This window comes from Oratosquilla oratoria, chromosome 17 (genome assembly GCF_046742065.1).
Source record: "Oratosquilla oratoria isolate Oo_2021 chromosome 17, ASM4674206v1, whole genome shotgun sequence".
Taxonomy (NCBI): domain Eukaryota; kingdom Metazoa; phylum Arthropoda; class Malacostraca; order Stomatopoda; family Squillidae; genus Oratosquilla; species Oratosquilla oratoria.
The window spans coordinates 11,232,945-11,256,717 of NC_134793.1; the positions used below are offsets into that span (position 1 = coordinate 11,232,945).

Sequence of the window (23,773 nt, forward strand, 5' to 3'; positions counted from 1 at the left end):
AGTGGTGAGGGTAAAGAAAGGTAACAATTAAGAATTCACTAAGCACCATAATTTTATATATACATATACATACATATATATATATATATATATATATATATATATATATATATATATATATATATATATATATATATATATATATATATATATATATTGTGGTTGAAATCAGCTGCACTAGTTGCTTTAACAATCTTCAAGACTGTATTCTTTAATCTGGAGAATACTTTCCTATTAGCAACTGAGAGGGACTGGAAGTAGTCATTCATGACTCTCAAAAGAATATACGCAGTGTATGCCAACTGTTATATTTTTGCATAGTAATAGTATTGAACAACTATTGACTCCACCGAAACTATAGTCTTTCGCCTCGTCGTGAGGCGTCTTCAGGGTGAGGGCTGCTTTGTAGGATGCTCTGCTATATTGAAGGTCTTCCAACGAATAATGACCGCTGGTTGGATGGGCTGGCTTATAAGGCTCAGCCTGCCTAGCTCAGATGGAATACTGGCCTCTCATTGGCTGAGAGGGGCAGTATGACATTTTGTCCCGGAGCCAAGGGGGTGGGATTTTGTCTGGGAGCCAAGGGGGTGGGATTTTGTCTGGGAGCCAAGGGGGTTGGATTTTTTTTTTTTTTTTTTTTTTTGACAAGGATACATTAATCAAATCAATATACTTTTTTTTTTTTTGTGCCACAGAGAATAGGATACCTAGTCCCATCCCTGTCCCTTTATCACATATAAAATGATGTGTGGTTCTGGCCTGCTGGGGCAAATACCTTCATAGTAATTGCTCAGTATTTGCCTGATTTACAGTACAGTACCTAATTGGGGATGGTTCAGGAAGGGAGTCACAAAATGTACAAAGATGGTGTGTGGAACAAGGAGGATGGGAGGAAATAGAAGAAAAGGTAGCAAGTGGTAGGATGAGGAAACAAAGAAGGTTCTAGAAGAGAAGTGAGCATTCACAGATTGATTACAAAATAGGATGAGGGAATCATATGAGAGGTACAAAGAAAAGAAAAGTAAAACATAATATAAAGAAGAGAGCAGATGTGAAATGGGGTAAGAGTATTACAAAATTTTGAAAGTAATGAAAAGATGTTTTGGAAAGAAATTAAGAGAGGAAGAGGAGATGAATGAAATGGAAAAAGGGTAAAGGGTGCAGATAGAGAGATGATAATGGAAGAGACAACAGTAAGAAGAAGATAGGCAGAGTATTTTAGGGAGTTGCTAAATGTGAAAGAGAATAGGGAGGGAAAGGTAGCTGCAGTGGGAAGCACTAAGAAAATGACAGTGATGAGTTAGGAAAATGGAGGAGAAATAAGGAAAGATGAAGTGAAGGCAGTTGTTAAGAAGATGAGAGCAGGAAAGGCACCTGGGTTGGATGGGTCTCATGCAGAATGTCTAAAAAAGGAGGTAAAGTGATTGTGGACTGGCCGGTGAGTATAATTTTTGTTTAAGAGAGGTTAGAGTGCCAGAGGACTGGAGGAGTGCCTGTATAATTCTACTTTACAAGGGAGAAGGGGACAAGTGTGAGTGTAGTAGTTTCAGAGGGATCAGTTAAGTGTAGTTGGGAATACTTATGTGAAGGTCTTGATTAAGATGATTAGGAGAGGAACATAGGGAGTAATTGGAACAGTGTGGGTTTAGGACAGGTAGGGGTTGCATAGATCAGATTTTTTAGATATGTGAGAAAACTTTAGGAGAAGGTAAGGATGTTCTTGGGCCTTTATGGATTTGGAAAAGGCTTATGACAGGGTAGACTTGAAGGGACTGTTGGAGGTAGTGCAGATATATGGGATAGGGGGAAAGCTTTTAAGAGTAGTCAAGAGTTTTTATGAGAGTAGTAGAGCTTGTGTTAGAATCAGAAATGGAGAGTGAGTAGTGAGGTAAAGGTGAGACGCCTACAGAATTCATGGCTAGGGCAAGTTGATTGAGCCTGTCAAGAGTTGTTTGGAGTGGGAAAGATGGTTGAATGGGAGCTTGCTCAGAGGGACTGGAGACTAGTACCAGCAAGTAAGTGAGGCATTGTGCTCTGTGACATATGCCCCAATTGATTATGATACTATCATTGTATGACTATGTTTTGGTAGAAAATAGGCCAGTCAATATTTTGTTTAATATGTTAAATTATAATAGGTTCTCAGGTATTGGCAGAGAATTCTCTCAGCATAAGCTCCCAGGAAGATGTTGAAGATGATGCACCACAAGGTGGAGATGTAATTGGTTTTTCTTCAGCCCATTCCAGGATCAAAGGCCAAGAGATCTCAAAACAGGAGTCATAATAGGTATGAAACCTCAACCCCATGAACTGTATGAAGAGGATTAGGAGAGGTACAGAGAGTAACTGAAGAAGAGCAGTGTGGGTTGAGAAGAAATGAAGATGCATAATAATACTGGTAGTATCATGTAAAAGAGGGTGAAGTGAAACAAGGTGAAAGGCCAACAGAAGAGCACTTGGGAGGTTTTTGACATAACTTGGAAAAGAATAAAAAGATGTTTTAGAAGGAAGTGAAAAGTATTAAGAGGAAAGGTGTAAAGGGTGGCAAACAGATTAAAATTATTTTATTATTTTTTTCACTGATGGCCAGTATATTCATACCTGCTTCATAATGTTTCTTTTTTTCTGCCTTGGATATATTTAATCAAATCAATGTACAAAATGACAATATTATGAGAGTGAACTAAAAAAAAAATAAAAACACTAGCAAAATTATATTTTATCCTTAGCATCATAACTATACAACCATGTTCTCTTTTAACATGAAACTCTCATTCATCCTTAACAAAGGTAAGTACATATGATTAGATATGATAAATTGGATAACAGGAGATAGGATCCAACAAGCATTGCTCCTGTCCCATATACTACAATTAGGTGCAATTCAATAAATGAAAATTTATTCTGACAGTCATTCCCTTATTGTTATTTGGGAGTCTTGTACCATAACCTGTGGACCCAAGGTAGCCAACAACAGTCCTCAAACCACTCCATAGATCTTACAAAGGACAACAAAGGTGGATAGAAGGTAAGTTGTTCTATTGTTTGTACTGTGCATGAGGCTACTTCTGTCTCTAATCTTGACAAGCAGTTGCTGGCTCCTTGTTTCTTGAGGAATAAAAAGAGCTACACTGCCAGGTGGAGGCTTTGGAGACAAGCAGAGGGGAGATGGTCCTCACAGGTATCTGTCCAAAAAGACCATGTGCAAGTTCCTGTCATCAATGTTTATTCAGTTAGTCCCACTAAATAAGGACTCATTCACACTCTACCATTGTCACCTGGTTCTTGTTTAATATACACTCTACCAGTGTCATCTGGTGCTTGTTTAACTCTACCACTGTCATCTGGTTCTTGTTTAATATAAAAATTGGTGTCCATGGGTTCATTCCTATTGTGCAAAATGCCCTCTTCATTAGTTTCAACATGTATGTGTTCCTGGGAAATATCAATCTTTACATCAGTATCATCCTCAATTTTGATCAATTTCTTCCTATCACTGGCACTGTGCTCCTCAGTATCACTCATGGCATGTTTTCCTCTTATTGAGTCTTCAGGATCCTCAGCCACATCGACATACACTTGTGGTTCACAGTCACCCAAACCAATGACACCATCTGCTCCTGCTCTGCTGACCCCTGCCTCATCCTGTAATACAAATACAATATGTTAGAAATATGAAGCAAATGTACACTGCATGCCAGAATTATATGCAAATCAATTTTTATGTCCTAACTCCGATAGTTTTTAATAAAAATTAGTGAAATTTGGCATGTTATATGGCAACACTAACACATGCGCAGATCTAAAATTTTAAGCTAATCTGCGCAATAGTAATCAAATGGCAGCCATTTTGGTGACTTGCAGCTTGTTTAAGCGTGCCAACTTTATATGCAAATCATTGTTAAAGTGTCAAATATGGTGAAGTGGTGACGGAAAATTAAAACATTGATTATTTTAGGAATATGTAATCTGAGAACAACAATAATACAGAGCAAACATGTTCAATATGGTTTCATAGTACAATCAATATTGTATGTAATTGACATTTTTATTAACAAGAGAAAAAAAACTTTGGTCCATTGAAGATGTCAAACTTTCGATTTCATCTGATGAAATTTCCTTGGCAGCAGTCATAACGGCATTCCAGAGGTCATCCTTGGAGGTGTACTGCCTTCCTCCAGAGTAAATCTTCCTTTTCAAGATGCTCCACAGATTTTCGATGGGATTTAAATCTGGAGAACAGGCTGGCCATTGCATTATTTTCCCATGTCTGGCAAAAATACTCTCCAAATATTCAGTGGTTATGCTTGCGGCATGAGATGGTGCATTATCATGCATGAATACCATCTTTTTCTGGAATGACAAATTCTTCTTCTTGTGCCAGGGTTCGAGGTGTTCCTTAATGAAGTCAATATAGAGTTTGGTGGTCATTTTCACTCCATCTGTGACTCTAGGGTTGCCAACTCTGTTAAGCTACAATAAAGGACATAAAAACTTTATTGATATTTATTTAAGTGGCTATAGATCATAATAGATGCCAATATTAAATGCAGTTCAAAATTACATTTCTCTTACCTAAATGAAAATACAAAAACAAGAATGAGAAGACATTTATTTTACCTTGATCAAAGGATTCTAATCTTTAAAACTATATTTGCCCTGGCTTTTTGCTGCCTTCAGAAAATTTGTATCATCTTTGCTGTTTTTTAGCAAATTCCAAACAACTATCTTTTCTGTTAAAATGTATGAGAAGCTCAATCTTAGTTCAACAGAGCATCAATTCCTATCGTATTGCCATTTAAATAACATTAAACTAAAAAGTCTCACAATAAGATGATGTTCCAGGAATTTATACAGTAGTACAAAAGAAACTATTTTGAAAACATTGATACATTTAAAGTCCATAGATTTAAAAATAAAATATCACTTTCTGGTTGTTGTTTTTGAGCTTATGAAGAGTCCAGAGCTTTTGATAGTGTTGAAGTGTCTTTGAATTAATACTACTTCATCAAAAAGTTCATCCATCTTTATGCTTTTCTTCTAGCTTCAAATGTTCTACTACTACAAATTTCTGAAACTTTGGGAAATGAATGGCCTAAGAAGGGTTTGATAATTTGCCAAATGTTGAATTTCATTGAAATGTATTCTGTTTTTCCAAATATCTGTAGAAAACATGAAATATTGGCACTACTATTACAAGTTTTCTCATAGATTTCATTATTCTTCTGGTGTTTATAACAAATCATGGCTCAATTTTGTGAAAGGTCTCATCATTACATTGTTGTATAATACATCATATTTGTTTTGGTTCTTAACAAGTTCAGTTGATAGGCGGAAGTATTGCCTTTCCAAATGTCCAATGGCAGAATGCAGAGTTGACAGAGTCTGCACTCTTACAAGAAGTAAACGCTTTTGCAACCATCACATTTTGAGAGCAGAAAATTGAACTACCATCAAACGATTTCAAAATAAAGGACAAATAGTGTCATTGCAAATTTCAATAAAGGACAAGGACAAATAGAGCTGAATAAAGGACTGTCCTTTGAAATAAAGGACAGTTGGCAACCCTACCTTTAATGGAGGGCGAACCTCTGGCTTTCCACATTTTGCAACCGTCCTCAGGATACGGCATCGAGTTGATTTGGGCACATCAGGAACGCCAGCGTTTTCAAAAACTTTTTTGCTAGTTTCAAGAGGGTTACAGTGGACTTCTCTCTCGATCCTACTCATGGCTCGACGCGACACAAGTGCTTTCTTATGAATTTTTCCTTTGTCAGAACGTCCGTTGCAAAGCTCAGGGTTAGTAACAAATTTTTTAATTGTACGATGATCACGGTCCAATTCTTTGGCTATTTCTAAGGTAGATATCTTATTATGAATACTTTGGACAATTTTAGACTTCTCAGCTTGACTCAAAGCACCTTTACGTCCCATCTTGCATATAAAGTTGGCACGCTTAAACAGGCTGCAAGTCACCAAAATGGCTGCCGTTTGATTACTATTGCGCAGATTAGCTTAAAATTTTAGATCTGCGCATGTGTTAGTGTTGCCATATAACACGCCAAATTTCACTAATTTTTATTAAAAACTATCGGAGTTAGAACAAAAATCGATTTGCATATAATTCTGGCACGCAGTGTATATGGTTTTGGCAAATGATTGGACTCCTAAGCAGTAAACAATCCACTGATGGTTGGTAATGAGTGATATGCTTATTGTCAACACCTGATTCTCCCTTGGTGGTAATGTTGCTAATTTTGAAGGTGAAAACATAAATGATGACATGGCAAGGTTAGTTTCAAACAGTGCTCAAGGAGTAGTAACCAAAAATTTTGGCAAATGTCAGGCAAAAACTCTGATGTGTAATGTTAAAGTGATGAGGATAATGAGAAACTTATGCTTGGAATCTACCTGATATCAGGAATAAGCTGAAATTTGTTAAAAAAAAGTGTGTTTTTTCTAAGTGCACACCTATGATACAGCATTGGTAAATTATTCATTTTGTAAATTTGCAGTGGAAATGTGATGCGCCAGTATGCAGATGAACATTAGCGATGACAATATACTAACAGCATTCCACTTGGAAAGGAAGAATAAAAATGAAACTGCAACACAGACAAAACCATGTTAATTACTTGTTGGTTTTGAAAGTCTAAGACAAGACCTGTCTCCTGCCCAGAGAACTGAACTGAGGCATCTGGTGGAGCAGGCCAAAGAACGGGAAACCAATGATACACCAGAAAATTTTCTATAGAGAGTACGAGGATCTCCAGGACACATGTGGATTAGAAATAAATAAATAAACAGGAGAACACCAAACCTAACAAGATTATTGAATATCAGACATAGGATAACTCATGTGCACAAACTCTTACAGATGTCGACTCATTGATAAACAAAATGGAAGAACTGAAGTTAAGAATAACAAATGCCCTTAGAAAACCAGACATAATAGCAATAGTAAAAGTGAAACCTATGATGACAAGACTTAAATTGGTTAAAGCTGAAATCCAAATACAAGGGTATGAATTGCTAACCCAAGACCTTGCACAAGGAACGGGTAGAGGGGTCATAATGGATGTAAAAAATGATATCTATGCAAAGGACATATAATACTTTTCCATGATTCACTATGGGCCACTAAATAATTGATGGTAAATGTTCAGTTGTGCACCTGGACTCGCTATTAATTTTGTAAATTATAATGTATGAACGTAATTTGCAATTTTCTTGGCGGAAAAAAAAAAGTTGCTAAAACAGATTTTTTAGCTAACGATGTCGCGCCGGACGAATGGTACGCTTTGTTTATGATAAATGCCGACGTCGAAGAAATGAAAGGTTGATAAATTCCTTTAACCTAACCTAACGTGTAATTAGTAAATCAGTAACTGCAATTTAAAGTCATCCAGATCGTCGTCGTCTTTACGGATGTTGGCGGCCTGTTCAATCACTCTCTGATTGCGGGGTATATAGGTTTTTCATAGCTTGAAGGGATGCATTGTTTCAACTCCTTAGCATTCCTTCAAGAATATAAATTTCGTGAAGTATTGGCAGATGTAGCAAGGGTGCACCAGGGCCCAACTGGACCGGGCAGACACTTCACAAACGACAAGATGGCATCCCGGTCCTATGCTAACGACTTCGTTCGTTAGTATATATGCTTGTAGCAAGGTATTTTTTATTTTTATTTCCGCCAAGAAAATCGCACATTGCGTTCATGTATTATAATTTACAAAATTGATATTTAATTTTCTATTGCTATATCGCGTCCATGTGCACAACTGAACAAAAACCCAAATGGTGATAATCTTTTGATTGGTGTAATATACAAGAGTCCTACAATTACTGTGAAGAGAGTCTGATGCATATGTTTAGAGGACTAGCAAATACTGAGTATTCTCACATTCTTCAGCAGCTTCGGCACGAATTTCGCCGCCACTCTCTTCATGGCCAAATCTTCGGTCACAATGGAATGTGCCGAAAAAGTGCTGATGCCCACCTCTTCTGCAATTTCTCGGATGGTCACACGACGGTCCCGCATCACCACAGCGTTCACTTTGGCAATGACCTGGTCATTTCGGCATGTTGATGGCCGACCGGAGCGTGTCTCGCTCTCCACCGTTGTACGGCCGTCTTTAAACCGGTTGTACCACTTCTTAATCTGTGTTATGCCCATTGCATCGTCACCGAAAGCCGTCTGAATCTTACGAATGGTTTCCACCTGGCTGTCGCCCAGTTTCTGGCAAAATTTGATGCAGTAGCGTTGTTCCAGTCGTTCCGTCATTTCCTTGCTATGAAAAACCGCCGAGAGCACTACACACTACCTCACGCAAATGCTGCTCGCCAGCAACTGACGCTATCGACAGGCAGGGAAAAAATCAGGCATGCGCACGAAGGTTCAAGGTCGGCTCATGCAAGCGCGCTTGATTCAAATCCATCAGGTTTTTGCAATAAATATATAGATAAATAAATAATAATAATAAATAGATAAATCAAAATAATCAATAGAATAAGTAAACAAATAAATAGAATAAAAAATAAAGTCGGATACTTTTCTAACAGACCTCGTCTGCATATTTTTTATGTCGGCCCTTCCTAAGTTTGCACGCCCGTCGTTTACATCTTTGTCAGTGTTTAGACTCAGGAGTATAGAGCCTACGTGTCACAAACTCTCCCTTCTCTGCTATTACCTTTCTCGGCTTGAGCCCAGTCGTGGGTTAAAGTTTCATCTAAATCAAATGTACGTGATCCATCAACGAAAGAAGGGTGTCGATTGTAGACCTCTCTGCTTTGCATAAACTAAAGTGTTCGTCTATTATGTTTGTTGAATACAGTAGATCTTGAAAGGCTGTGACTCTCAGGAATTCGTGTACTCAGTGAAGTGTCTCTTTTCATAAATCTCTTCTTCTTCATTTGAAAATACTCTGCGACATGCATAGTTTGGATGTAGTTTGGCAGTTTCACCTTCAGGCACATTTTTACCCTTTGCACATATCTATGCAATGTGTTCCGTTCTACATTATGCATCTCAGCAGCTTTTCTGATGCTTGATTCACTCATGACAATGGCTACATGCAGCTTGTTCCATTGTTTCAGCAGAATATTTTGCTATTGTGGTTTTCCCTTTTCTATTCCGAACCATGTGGACCTGAAATATGGGAAAATGATCATATAAACTTAGTAAACTGTAGTTATGATGTATCATAGCTGGCAGCAAGAAATAGAAATGACTATGCATGTGCTAATTTATAAATCAGCTACAAATTACTATGTATTAATAAACAGCTATGGTCCATGAAATATAATATATAAATGGTACTGTTACTAGTGCGTAAAATAAGAACTAATATGATGAACTTTTTTCCTATGGGTCATTGTAGCTGTCCCACATGAGTCTCACTAATTACCGACTAAACCCGAACAAGGACGATTTTTACTCAAATGCACAATTTTATATAAAAATTAGCATATGGTTGCATTAGTTGACATATTTTCTTAAAAATGTGTGATTTTCATGTAATTTGATCAAAGAGAAGTTACTTTTTAGCCACTCCAAAATTACCGACCACAGCTACGAATACAGTCCGTCTCACTAATTACCGACCAAAAGCGACCAAACTCGAACAAGGATGGTTTTTCCTCAAATGCACAATTTTATATAAAAATTAGCATATGGTTGCATTATTTGACATATTTTCTAAAATGTGTGATTTTCATGGCATTTGATCAAAGAGAAGTTACGTTTTTAGCCTCTGCAAAATTACCGACCACAGCTACGAATACCGTCCAGCCCGCCATTTACGATCACTTGTGGTATGGATCAAACTATACTCTATTAAATTTCTTACTATTATGTTATTAATGTAATAGATTGCATATAGTTGAATTATTTAAACTATTTTCTTTAAAATGTGTGATTTTCATGTAATTTGATCTAAGAGAACTTATTTTTTAGCCTCTGCAAAATGACCGACCATAGCTCAAATGCACAATTTTATATAGAAAATTAATATATGGTTGCATTATTTGAAATTTTTCTTTAAAATGTGTGATTTTCGTGTAATTTGATAAAAAAGAAGTTACATTTTTAGCCTCTGCAAAATTACCGACCACAACTACGAATACCGTCCAGATCTATGATCACTGGTGGTATGGAGCAAACTACACTCTATTAAGTTTCTTACTATTGTGTTATTAGTGTAACCATAATTGATTGCATATAGTTGAATTATTTTAATTTTTTTTTTTAAAATGTGTGATCAAATTTGATCAAACAGAAATTATGTTTTTAGCTTCTGCAAAATGACTGACCACAGCTACAAATACCGTAACAAATTAACATATGGTTGCATTATTTGAACTATTTTCTTTAAAATGTGTGTTGTTCATGTAATTTGATCAAAGAGAAGTTATGTTTTTAGCCTCTGCAAAATTACCGACCACAGCTACAAATTTACCGGCCAAACCCGACCAAAGACGGTTTTTGCTCAAAAGCACAATTTTATGTAAAAATTTAGCATATGATTGCATTGTTCGAACTATTTACTTTAAAATGTGTGATTTTCATGTAATTTGATCAAAGAGAAAATAGTTCAAATAATGCAACCATATGCTAATTTTTTACGGTATTCGTAGCTGTGGTTGATCATTTTGTAGAAGCTAAAAACATAATTTCTCTTTGTCAAAATACATGAAAATCACACATTTTAAAGACAATAGTTTAAATAATTCAAATATATGCAATCTATTACTCTAATAACACAATAATAGGTAACTTGATAGAGTGTAGTTTGATCCATACCACCAGTGATCATAGATGGCTGGCTGGACGGTATTCGTAGCTGTGGTCGGTAATATTGCAGAGGCTAAAAATGCAACTTCTCTTTGATCAAATGACATGACAGTCACACATTTTAAAGAAAATATGTCAATGCAACCATATGCTAATTTTTATATAAAATTGTGCACTTGAGGAAAAACAGTCCTCATTGGGGTTTTGTTGCTTTTGGTCGGTAATTAGTGAGACGGATGGTATCCGTAGCTGTGGTCGGTAAGCTAATTTTGTAGAGGCTAAAAAGTAACTTCTCTTTGATCAAATTACATGAAAATCATACATCTTAAAGAAAATTGATCAACTAATGCAACCACATGCTAATCTTTTATATAGAATTGTGCATTTGAGGAAAAACCGTCTTTGTTTGGGTTTGGTCGGTAATTAGTGAGACTGGCCCACAGTGCCCCAAGCGCACTTATTCATGTAAATGAAACTTTTGTCAACAATCATGGAAGCACATGGCTATACAAGGATTTCATATTGTAAACACAGAATTGTTGTATATAGCCAACAGACACATCTTCAAGATGCTGAATACACGTGACATAGAGACACTTCCATACCTACAGCCAAAAAAGAAAAAAAAATTGTCTGCAGAATCATGACATCAATCTATAACGTCAGAAGAGTTACTGGGAGATTTGTTTCCTGTTAGGAATTACCATATGCAAAGTTGCCAGATACCTGTAGAATCAGTGTTGTCCCACTGTGCCCCATCTTCTCCTACAGGTCTTCCACAGTGGAAAAAAAAAAAAATAGTAGTGTTTAGGATATTCACTTCCTGGTGCCATTTGCAGCCTCATCTAACATGTTCACATTTTTAGGTTCATAACAAGTGGAACTTTTCCACCAACCCTTACAGTGTAGGGAATCTTGAGGGCTGCAACGCCTATTTTCGTACCAGTTTCATAAATATTTTTGGCAGCATCCTTATTTTTGCGTGTGTCCACCACAAGCTTTCGTCTTGCTACTCTCTCCAGATAACATCATAGTAATATTTCAATTTTGCTTATATCCTTCACCTATGTAATGAGTACAATTGATCTTGGATACCTAAGGGTTTCTATGAATTTTGTCATCATCTCTTCATATATACAGTGAAAAACCACTATAAATATTCTTCAGCGGTCCATATGTCTTCTACAGTTCTGCTTCTGGGTAGGCAAGATACACATGGGCCCTGATGTGCTCACAGTTCTAGTTATCATCTCACATGATTGACTCATTAATCTCAAATCCTTAGCCTGCATTGCTTTTCATCTCACCCCTGTCTATCAACTTCACAATTTCCCTTACTATTGCTGGTGCATTAGGTTGGGCAATGATGGGTTGGGAACAGGGTATAGCAGCCACTGCTGCATTACTGCAAAAGGTTTGAAGTTTTCCATTGTTTTGTTGTGGAGCAATGTGCACTAACAATGACAGGGAAGGTAAGGTGTGTACACACATTAAGTGTGTTGCCAATTACAGTGACACTACCCATGTCATAATCAATTAGCATGTGAATTAGTGATTGCTAATCACCCAGATGCAATAGTGGTGTTTCAGAAGCCACAATAGCTGAAATACAACAGCTGGAGTTGTCTCTACAAAAGACAGCCCTTAATGGAGGAGATGACGGGGACAGCTACAGAATTCATGGCTAGGGCAAGTTGATTGAACATGTCAAGAGTTGTTTGGAATGGGAAAGATGGCTGAATGGGAGCTTGCTCAGAGGGACTGGAGACTAGCACCAGCAAGGCAGTGTGCTCCCTGTTGTATGCCCCCAATTCATGATGCTGTTTACACTGCATGACTATGTTTTGGTAGAAAATAGGCCAGTCAATATTTAGTTTAATATATTGAATTATAATAGGTTCTCAGGTATTGGCAGAGAATTCTTTCAACATAAGCTCCCAGGTTTAAGTTGAAGACAATGCATCATGAGGTGGAGACACATTTGGTTTTCCTTCAGCCCATTCCAAGATCAAAGGCCAAGAGATTTCAAAACAGGATTCACAAAAGGTATAAACCTCAACCCCATGAACTGATGGAGAGGATTAGGAGAGGTACAGAGAGTAACTGAAGAAGAGCAGAGTGGGTTGAGAAATAACTAAGATGCATAATAATACTGGTAGTATCATGTAAAAAGAGGGCGAAGTGAAACAAGGTAAAAGGCCAAACATAGGTGTTTGACACAACTAGGAAAAGAATAGATGTCTTAGAAGGAAGTGAAAGGTGTTTGGAAAGGGTAAAGGGTGGCAAACAGATTAATGTGATTTTATTTTTTTCACTGATGGGCAGTGATTTCTTTATAGATCTTTTATATACGTCTTTTTTTTCTGCCTTGGATACATTTAATAAAATAAATCAATGTACAAAATGACAATATTATGAGGGTGAATTAAAATAAAAAACACTAGCAAAATAATATTTTATCCTTAGCATCATAACTATACAACCATGTTCTCTTTTAACATGAAACTCTCATTCATCCTTAACAAAAGTAAGTACATATGATTAGATATGATAAATTGGACAACAGGAGATACGACCCAACAAGCATTGCTCCTTTCCTGTATACTACAACTAGGTACAATTCAATAAATGAGATTTATTCTGACAGTCATTCACTCACTGTTACTTGGGAGTCCTTTACCATAACCCAAGGTAGCCAACAACAGTCCTCAAGCCACTCCATAGATCTTACAAAGGATTACAAAGGTGGATAGAAGGTAGGTTGTTCTATTGTTTGTACTGTGCATGAGGCTACTTCTGTCTCTAGTCTTGACAAGCAGTTGCTGGCTCCTTGTTTCTTGAGAAATAAAAAGAGCTACACTGCCAGGTGGAGGCTTTGGAGACAAGCAGAGGGGAGATGGTCCTCACAGGTATCTGTCCAAAAAGACCATGTGCAAGTACCTGTCATCAATGTTTATTCAGTTAGTCCCACTAAATAAGGACTCACACTGTACCACTGTCACCTGGTTCTTGTTTAATATACAATCTACCACTGTCATCTGGTTCTTGTTTAACTCTACCACTGTCATCTGGTTCTTGTTTAACTCTACCACTGTCATCTGGTTCTTGTTTAATATAAAAACTGGTGTCCATGGGTTCATTCCTGTTGGGCAGAATGAACTCTTCATTAGTTTCAACATATATGCGTTCCTTGGAAATATCAATCTTTACATCAGTATCATCCTCAATTTTGGTCAATTTCCTCCTATCACTGGCACTGTGCTCCTCAGTATCACGCATGGCATGTTTTCCTCTTATTGAGTCTTTAGAATCCTCAGCCACATCGACATACACTTGTGGTTCACAGTCACCCAAACCAATGACACCATCTGCTCCTGCTCTGCTGACCCCTGCCTCATCCTGTAATACAAATACAATAAGTTTAAAACATGAAGCAAATGTATATGGTGTTGGCAAATTATTGGGCTACTAAGTAGTAAACAATCCACTGATGGCTGGTAATGAGTGATATGCTTATTGTCAACACCTGATTCTCCCTTGGTGGTAATGTTGCTAATTTTGAAGGTGAAAACAAAAGATGACATGACAAGGTTAGTTTCAAACAGTGTTCAAGGAATAGTAACCAAAAATGTTGGGAAATGTCAGGCACAACTGATCTTTAATGTTTAAAGTGATGAGGAGTCCATGATTGTGAGACCCTTATCATGCTAGAAATCTATCTGATATGAAGAATAAGCTGAAAAAAAAAATTGTTTAGAAGTACACCTATGTGATATCACATTAGAAAATTATTTTGTAAATTTGTAGAGGAAATATGTTGCATCAGTATGCAGATGAACATTAAAAATGACTATATACTAACAGGATTCACCTTGGGAAAGAATAAAAATGAAACTACCACAGACAAAACCATGTCCATTACTTGTTGGTTTTGAAAGTCTGTGAACAAAAATCAAGGTATTAAGAAATTTGATAATGGCTTAAGAAATAGAAAAATCTATATGCAACAAGAACTGTCTCCTGCCCAGAGAACTGAACTGAAGCAGCTGGTGGAGCAGGCCAGAGAACAGGAAAGCAATGATACATCAGGAAATCTTTTATACAGACTACAAGGACCTCCAGGACACATGTGGATAAAAACAAATCAGGAAGCACCAAACCTAAGAACAAGATCTTCGAGTATCAGACATAGGATAACTAATGTGCAAAAACTCTTATGCTGGCATACACATGTAGACTCATTGGTAAACAAAATGGAAGAACTCAAGTTTAAGAATAAAAAATGCCCTAAGAAAACCCAGATATAATAGCAATAGTGGAAGTGAAACCTAAGATGACAAGATTTAAACATGGATTCAGAAAAAGTAAACTGCCTACGGTACCTCAAGCCTGCGTTTATCAAACGCTGACCTCCTACTTTTCTTTTTTGGTTTCGGCGTGGAATGCTTTGTAGTGGCTGCAAAAATTGAGGGCACGGCATCAGGTTTTAGGTGTCTCCTGGTCTTCTCCATAAATCCAATCGATAACGCTAGATTCATTTCGAAGCATTCCTCTTCGAAGTGGTCAGAGCAAAGTTTTGAAAACTTCGAAGGCTCCCACAGTTTGCCCGGTCTTTTGCCTGCTCTGCTCACCTTTCTTATCCATTCCGATCGTCGGCCTGGCTCCGTAGGAAATTGAAAGAAACTCTTCCCACTTCCACTACCATTGTTGCAGCCTACAGCAATGCAGTACACCATTATTATCACAATTTTGTGACAATAAAATAAAAAATTAAATTGAGACACTCAAGAGATGACACACGACTGACAATGGCAAAATGCAAAAGCGATACAATGCACTCCCAGAATAGCAATATTGTTTGGCAACTGTGACATCACGAACACGGAATTCCCCGAACGTTTCCGAAGCGCACGGGCGGGTTGTTTCAAATAGCAGACGACGCAATGGAATAAAGACAAACAACTGTTTTTTGCCAAATTTGATAAGATGTAGATGGTGGAATTATATAGAATACTGTCAGAGGAACAGATATACCAAGCTTGTTGGATCTTGTAATTATAAATGAAGAAGATATGGTATACACTGTTGAGATTATGGCACCATTGGGCAAGAGGGATCACAGTATGTTCAAAATTAACTATAACTGCTACACTGAACGATATCGAAATACTCGTAGAATGTACCTATATGATAAAGGTAACTACTCTGCCATGAAGGATCTGTCAGGAGATTGGGTACACTAGATTAGGGAAGCAGATGGCCTAGAAAATCAGTGGCTGCTATTCAAGGAGAAAATTAAAGAAACAGGGACAAGACACATACCAACTAAAGTATTCTCTGAACTTTCAGTGATGAAAGACAAATCCAATTTAGACAAAATTACTATAGAAGCTATAAGAAACACAGATGCTGACAAAGATACATGGAAACTTGGGATTGTAACAATCAAGGAATATGCAAGGCAACAAAATAAAATTAAGAAATTGCTATGTAATAATAATAAGATAGAAAACTGTGTAGTGCAAGAAGCAAAAACAAATCTTAAGAAATTTCAGAGGTATGTCAAGGTTAAACTGAAGAACGCAACTAACATTCCTGACCTTGAAGATGAAACTGAAGGGAGTAAGAACCTGTACACAAATGATATACAGGAAGGAATAACATTATCCAAATTTTTTGCATCGGTCTTTACAAGGGAAAGTGACACTAATGATCTGACCTTTGAACAGCGAATTCCAGAATCATTCTGGGTTTTTCCCAGAAGGCACGCAGATAACAATTTGTCTGAGGTCAGCCTCTTAGGGTACGGAGCATACTGCATAGGGTTGATGCTAGGAGTGTTATACTTCTTGAGAACTTGCATTATTTCGCATCTGCATTCCAATTTCGCCGAGTCTGGGGCAGATTTCACATATGGTAGAAGGGACATGAGAAAATCTTTGTCTGCATCTTCCTTTGGCTCTTGAATCTGCTTATAGATGTTTGCTGAAAGTGCGCCAATTAAACTGTCCTCATGAGACACTTTCTTCTTTTTCGCTTGAATCTTCGGCAAATCCTGGCTGCACTCACTTCTTGCTGTTTGCACGTCAGTATCTTCCTCTACTTTATCGCTACTCTTTTGAGGCCTAGTCTCTACGGTCGACGACAAAAATGACAACTGGGAATAGTAGATATATTCTTTTTTCGCTGAAGACGCACCTGATCCACTCTTTTCAGTTTTCCTTCTAGCGCACTCCTTCCTGTAATGATCTCTGATGTTCTTCCACTTCTTCTGAAGAACAACCACTGTGGAAAAGAAAAGAAAATATAATTTTTCCAACAATTCAAATACAGATGACATTCATTCTGTGATATAAATGGTATATTTATACTTATATATATAGTGTATTTTGACCTCCTGAATCCGAATCCGTTTTTGGGGGTCGCCCCTAGTTTTTGAGTTATAGGGGAAAAACCGTAAAAATTACCCTAAAAAACGTTAAAAATGGACCGATCTTGATGAAATTTGCACAGTGTATGTAAAATTGAATTCTAAGAACATTTTATTCATGAACATTTTCCTGTTTTTTCAATATTTTTTGAGTTATAGGTTAGTTTAGGGTTAGGTTAGTTTAGGTCAGCTTAGGTTAGTTTAGGTTAGATTATTTTAGGTTAGTTTCATTTCATCGGGTAATTTCCTATGTAAATACAGTACATGGTAACTTGGCTATGACTTTAAAACTAGAGCCGACCCCCAAAAACTGATAACGGATTCGTAATCTACACCCAAAAATTAGTATATTAAAAAAAACACCCTTTTTTATGCCAATAAAGTAAAAAAATTCCATATAAATAACTAATTTTGCTTGTCCGTATGTTTTTTTTTTTGTTTGATCGATTATTGTTTGAAAAAAGAAGCCTGCAATTTGAACGGGTTCTGCTAGTATGTATAATTTATTTACTAAAAATGTTGAGCTATTCATAATTTCGTTATGAAATAAATTTGATAGTTTATATCATATCCTTTATATCGTCATGTTTTTATATTAATCATATTTCGTATTTCAGGTATCTAGCTTCAGGATGTTCCTTCACTGATCTTCACTACATATACAGATGTGGAAGAACGACAGCAGCTGAAGTTGTGAAAGAAGTGTGCGTCAACATTTGGATAATTTTGAAGGAAAAGTGCATCCCGACCTTGACACAAGAAGACTGGCTCCACATCTCAGATGAATTCCAACAGAACGCAAATTTCCCTAATTGTTTGGGGGCCCTCGACGGGAAACACATTCGAATGAAGCAACCTAGTGACACGGGTAGTTTGTACTATAACTATAAGAATTTTTTTTCCATTGTATTGTTTGCCTCATGCGATGCTAATTATCGCTTTACATTTGTAGATGTAGGTTCTTATGGAAAGTGCTCGGATTCAAGTATTTTCAAAAATAGTGAGTTGTATAAAAAGGCTTCAGAATATTACTTTAAACGTGCCAAATAGTAAGCCAATATGTAGCAATGGTGAAGCTATGCCTTACGTCTTTGTGGGAGACGAAGCTTTCGGGATTTCTGATCATGTTCAACGCCCTTAAGGAGGAAAGAACTTTAATCACAAGAAAAAAAAAAAAAATCAATTACCGTCTCTCGCGCGCTCGACGCTATATCGAGTGTACATTCGGTATTCTCAGCAATAAATGGCGAATATTTCACAGGCCTATTGACGTGTCGTGCGATTTTGCAGAAATACTAGTCAAATCTTGTTGCGTGCTCCACAATTTTGTCCATGTAAGGGACGGGCACAATTTCGAGGAAACTTTGAGAATAGTGGGATTTGAAGATACAAATGATGTAATCAATATTGGACCTGGTCGTGCCACAGCAGTTCGTGATAAATTTGCTACGTACTTTGTCAGTGAGGAGGGAGCAACACCTTGGCAAAATAACATGATTTAGTCCACAAAAACCATTACATGTCTATGTATGTATGGCAAAATTGTACAATTTAATTAAAAAACCGGAATCTACACCGGAAATTACACATGATAAGTCTGAAAACAGTTATCTTTTGTGTACTAATCAATAATAAAGGTGAAAAATTACATACCTTCTTTATTTTTGTCATCCTTCTCCATATCTTGGAATCCATCAATAAAAAGTTCACACAGTTCTTCCCAAGCTTTATTTTTTTCACATTTGTTTGAATAAGATTTCGAGCTCACATCCCAAATGGTAGGACGCAGCTCTATTTCGCATATAAACTTTTCAGTATCGAACATAGTTGCTCACAACACAGCCACGTCTTCCCTCTCCTGTGGTTCAGCCAGCACTGGCGGCCGCGGCGGGTAAACCTCTCGTCTGACATAGCCAGGCAGGCTGGCCGCGGCGGTTTCAAGTGGGGAAATGCGTCTCACCCGCCGCGGTCAGGCGGGTAGACCGCCCGTGTGACATCAGCCAGTGTTTTACATAGGAATCAATATAAAGCGGTTCCGCGGCGGCTGACCCGCTTTGCACCCGCGGCGGCCAACCCGCTCGTCTGATAGGGCCTTTATATTCACCCAACACTCTCTGACGTAGTTCACTTGGTAATACGAAGCTCACTTTCATAGTTTTGTGGGATGGAATGGGCTGGTCATTTGCAATTGCTCTTTGATAGAAACAATAACTGTCTTTTGATTGAGGGCATAATTGTTGTGCGTTACTGTCTGAGGAAGAACAGTGCAGGAATGACGCTAATATGTCCCTTCTCATACCCTCTACACTCCCTCCAACGTGTCGCCTAATTGCTGCACTGTAATATTTTTGCGATTTCATTATTACCACATCAGTGAGCTTCCCTTTACCTCCCATCTCTTTCACTCGTCTTATTTTTCCCTTTTCTTTTTCTTTTCTGCCACAACTTGATCACGTATTTTTCTCAGTGCTGTGCCTAATCTTTTTCCTACGTGATTGATACATTCTCCTTTCTCCACATTTACACCGTCATATGGTCCTTTTCCATCATTCATTGCACAGACAGCATTATAGGCTGAACTATCACTATCTGATATGAAAACAGTGTGCTATCTAATATTTCTATCTAAACTTCTACTGAACAGAGTCACAGCTGCTGCAGCTTCCATCCCACCAGAACTACCTACATAATTTTTCAGGCACGCACTCTTATGATCAGACAGCCACTTATCACGCTGTTCTTTGCTTATTTTTCCATGTTTCATACTATTTCTTTCTTTGTACACTGTTCGCAGAGTTTACTAATTGTCTCATAATCAAGAACACACCCAGTTTCGGCTTCTATCACAGCCCCGACTCCCAGCTTGCTTGTATGCCCACATTTTTGCCACGACCCGTCAAAAATCACGTTCATATAATAAATCCCATTTTGGTCAGCAGAATAATGCTGTTTAGTAGTTTCTATACTACTGTTCAACACTTCTTTCACCTTTTCTTTTGTACAATCAATTACTACTGACTAATATTTTGTATACTGATCAGGAGCGCTTTTCATGCTCATGTTTCCAGAGAAATTGTTATATCCAACCCTCCCTAATCCTACGTCCATTGTGCTATATACCACCAATGTTGTAATAGGAGTTTCATTCACCTGTGAGTCTATCAGTCTTTTTTTACAGTCTTGACACTGTAAATCAATTTTATAATCCATATATTTATTATGGAAGCTTAAGTTCAGCTTCCCAAAGCATTCACTGCACACGACTTTCGAAAACACTTCCTGGAGGTAGCTTTTCCTAAATATAATGTTTTCGTCTTCAACTACTCTCTTTTTCTCTGTGTTTGATGAATGTGAAATTGCCAATTTCCTCTTCGTAGCAGATGAGGTTGGGGTTTCAGCAGATATTGTTGAGCTGGACCCAGGGCGAGTGATAGAGATGTCTTCTCGTAAAGCTTTTTTTGCATTTCCTTGCAAACTCTGCTTTTTTTCTCAGCTGTAAAGTGCTCTTCTTCACCCCACCCATGGTTACTGTTGGTAGAATAAATGAATATTGGTTACTGATGGTATAATAAAATGAAGATTATGATATTGCATGGGATGCTAAAGGCAACTCCAGTTTGCCAGATGTCGCCAATAATTTATCTATTTCATTTTATATATAAAGAAAGAAACTTAATTGAGCTGTAATATTTTGTCAATGTGTTACCACTATTATAGAGAATCTTTTGAAATGCTTACCTGTTGGTAGAATGAAATAAGATGATACGATCGCGTGCGTGAATTGAAGTTTCGTAGGAAGCTACTGTTGTAAATATAGGTACGGGCACAAAAAACAAAACAAAAAATTAACCCTTAAATTATTGTTACATATGAAAGACAACTTTATCAGAAACAAAATGCTTTTTAAAATTTTGAAATGGCTTAGAAAATAAGGAAGATACGATTTTTTGAATTATTTTTTTAGCCCGCATTTTTGGCTAGACTTTACCATAACAAAATGTTAGAAGGGTGGTAATTTTTAAGGATTTCGGTAAAGAAATACACATTAACTCTAAACCACCGGTCCAATTTTATTAAAATTCGGAATACATGGGTTTTATGGATCAACAAATCACATGAGCATGTCAAAAACAATGTGAAACATCTCCATCATACCATATTTGCCTTTTCATGGCAACCATGAAGTTGTCAATTTTCAGATTATCATCAATAAAATCCAAACCACTGGTCCAATTGACATGCAACTTGGCATGTGAAGGTTTTATGGGCCAATAAATCACCTGAGCATGTCAACAGCATTGCAGGACCTTTTTCTTATACCACTCTTACTAACATCTATCATGTTGCCATGGCAACTGTTGTCAATTAAGAAATAATCAATAAAGTCCAAACAGCTGGCCCAATTGACATGCAACTTGGCATGTGAAGGTTTTATGGGTCAACAAATCACCTTGCAGGGCCTTCTTCTTATGCCATTCTTACTAACACCTATCATGTTGCCATGGCAACTGTTGTCAATTTAGAAATAATCTATAAAATCCAAACCGCTGGCCCAATTGACATGCAACTTGGCATGTGAAGGTTGTATGGGTTAACAAATCACCTGAGCATGTCATTGACATTGTAGGACCTTCTTCTTATACTATTCTTACTAACACCTATCATGTTGTCATGGCAACTGCTGTCAATTTAGAAATAATCAATAAAATCTGAACCGCTGGCCCAATTGACATACAACTTGACATGTGAAGGTTTTATGGGTCAATAAATCACCTGAGCATGTCAACAGCATTGCAGGACCTTCTTCTTATACCATTCTTACTAACACCGATCATGTTGCCATGGCAACTGTTGTCAATTTAGAAATAATCAATAAAATCCAAACCGCTGGCCCAATTGACATACAACTTGGCATGTGAAGGTTTTATGGGTCAATAAATCACCTGAGCATGTCAATAACATTGCAGGACCTTCTTCTTATACCATTCTTACTAACACCTATCATGTTACCATGGCAACTGTTGTAAATTTAGAAATAATAAAATCCAAACCGCTGGCCCAATTGACATGCAACTTGGCATGTGAAGATTTTCATAAAGCCCGATTCTTCAAAAGCAAACAAATATTCACTGATTCAAACGCAAATTTGGTTATCAACCTCGGCATATTAGTTTTCCGAGTAAAAATATCAAGGTAAGGCATCAATAAGATATTATTTTGATGTAAGAATTTTTTTAACCTATTTTCTCCCGGTTATGAGCAGCTCAAGATCGTTAGGTATTATACACTTGCAATTTGTTGACCCAGACACCTTCACATGCCTAGTTGCATGTCAATTGGGCCAGTGGTTTGGATTTTATTATTTCTAAATTGACAGCAGTTGCCATGGCAACATGATAGGTGTTAGTTAGAATGTTATAAGAAGAAGGTCCTGCAATGTTAATGACATGCTCAGGTGATTTGTCGACAAATAAAAACTTCATATGCCAAGTTGCATGTTAATTGGGCCAGCGGTTTGGATTTTATTGATTATTTCTAAATTAACAACCTATAATGTTACCATGGCAACTGTTGTCAATTTAAAAATAATCAATAAAATCCAAACCACTGGCCCAATTGACATGCAACTTGGTTGATTGATTGATTTATGGATTTTTTTGGCTTGAAGGCCAAATGCCGGAGCCGGTAGGCCATTCAGCGCACATGCAACTTGGCATGTGAAGATTTTTGGGTCATTTCTTGACCAAGTGTATATTACCCAACGATTTTGAGCTGCTCATATACGGAAGAAAATAGGTTAAAAAACAGTTGTCTTACATTACAATAGATTATTATTGATGTCTTACCTTAATATTTTTACTTGGAAAACTAGTTTGCCGAGGTTGATAACCAAATTTGCGTTGGAATCGGTGAATATTTATTTCCTTTGAAAGATTTGGGCATACACTTGTATAATAACAAGATAATTTGAATGTCCTGCGCATGCGCTGAATGCTCAAAACATTCAAACTAACCCACACAAAATCAAACTGGTCGCAAAAGATGGCTTTGTAAACAGAACCAGCGCGGTGATGACGTCATGATTGTTTTCGCGCGTACCTAGTAAATAGCTGATTATGAGTGTACAATTGGTCAAATTGTCAGATACCTCCATACAAGTTGTCAGATATCTCCATAGATATTAATTGCAATAAACAAAACAAAACTGGCTATTGAAATTTTGACTTTATTTCAATATACAGAATGTTTTTTCATGCAATGGGGTTGCCAGAGGTCGCCAAAAATTTATTTTTTTGTGGCTATGGCTCCCTAACCAGCTCAACCAAGTTGAAGTATAAGAGGAAGTAGTGCAGCAACACCTGACACACCTGAAAATTGACAAGTCACCAGGACCTCACTCAATTCATCCAAGAGTGCTTTGGGAGATAAGACATGAGATAAGTAAGGCTCTAACTATTATCTATAACAACACTCTCCTAACTGGCAAAATACCAATGGACTGAAAGACAGCCAATATTACTACTGAAAACTACAGATCAATAAGTCTCACA

The 23,773-nt window shown here is 37.3% G+C and overlaps 2 protein-coding genes across 5 annotated transcripts; both read right to left on the reverse strand.

The window, feature by feature from the left end:
* Window positions 1-257: 257 nt before the first annotated feature.
* Window positions 258-8,419, reverse strand: LOC143034407 (protein GVQW3-like). 2 transcript variants are annotated; one of them, XM_076200409.1, is made up of 2 exons: window positions 7,904-8,419; window positions 258-3,645 (listed from the first exon to the last, which is right to left on the reverse strand). In XM_076200409.1, the coding sequence occupies exons 1-2, from the start codon at window positions 8,282-8,284 to the stop codon at window positions 3,259-3,261; spliced, it is 768 nt and encodes a 255-aa protein (XP_076056524.1). In that variant the 5' UTR covers window positions 8,285-8,419; the 3' UTR covers window positions 258-3,258. The 2 variants fall into 2 exon arrangements, with proteins under 2 accessions (XP_076056524.1, XP_076056525.1); XM_076200410.1 differs by lacking the exon at window positions 7,904-8,419 and adding an exon at window positions 5,572-7,825.
* A 4,799-nt stretch (window positions 8,420-13,218) lies between these two features.
* LOC143034405 (uncharacterized) lies at window positions 13,219-20,733 on the reverse strand. 3 transcript variants are annotated; one of them, XM_076200408.1, is made up of 3 exons: window positions 18,310-18,403; window positions 16,991-17,077; window positions 13,219-14,191 (listed from the first exon to the last, which is right to left on the reverse strand). In XM_076200408.1, exons 1-3 carry the CDS (start codon window positions 18,346-18,348, stop codon window positions 13,775-13,777), a joined length of 543 nt encoding a protein of 180 aa, XP_076056523.1. In that variant the 5' UTR covers window positions 18,349-18,403; the 3' UTR covers window positions 13,219-13,774. The 3 variants fall into 3 exon arrangements, with proteins under 3 accessions (XP_076056523.1, XP_076056521.1, XP_076056522.1); XM_076200406.1 differs by lacking the exon at window positions 18,310-18,403 and adding an exon at window positions 18,876-20,733 and having other exon boundaries at window positions 13,224-14,191; window positions 16,512-17,077; XM_076200407.1 differs by lacking the exon at window positions 18,310-18,403 and adding an exon at window positions 18,410-18,481 and having other exon boundaries at window positions 13,225-14,191; window positions 16,512-17,077.
* Between the last annotated feature and the right edge of the window lie 3,040 nt (window positions 20,734-23,773).

What these genes read in the sequence shown, in the direction of transcription:
- LOC143034407 (XM_076200409.1), bottom strand. Translation starts at nt 8,284, where the DNA reads ATGACGGAACGACTGGAACAACGCTACTGCATCAAATTTTGCCAGAAA. An exon ending in TGCCGAAGCTGCTGAAGAAT is followed by an intron (nt 3,646 to 7,903) that starts GTGAGAATACTC and finishes TTTGTATTACAG; the next exon opens with GATGAGGCAGGGGTCAGCAG.
- LOC143034405 (XM_076200406.1), bottom strand. Translation starts at nt 19,047, where the DNA reads ATGTTCGATACTGAAAAGTTTATATGCGAAATAGAGCTGCGTCCTACC. An exon ending in GGATGACAAAAATAAAGAAG is followed by an intron (nt 17,078 to 18,875) that starts GTATGTAATTTT and finishes TCTTTTCCACAG; the next exon opens with TGGTTGTTCTTCAGAAGAAG. An exon ending in CTGGAATTCGCTGTTCAAAG is followed by an intron (nt 14,192 to 16,511) that starts GTCAGATCATTA and finishes TTTGTATTACAG; the next exon opens with GATGAGGCAGGGGTCAGCAG.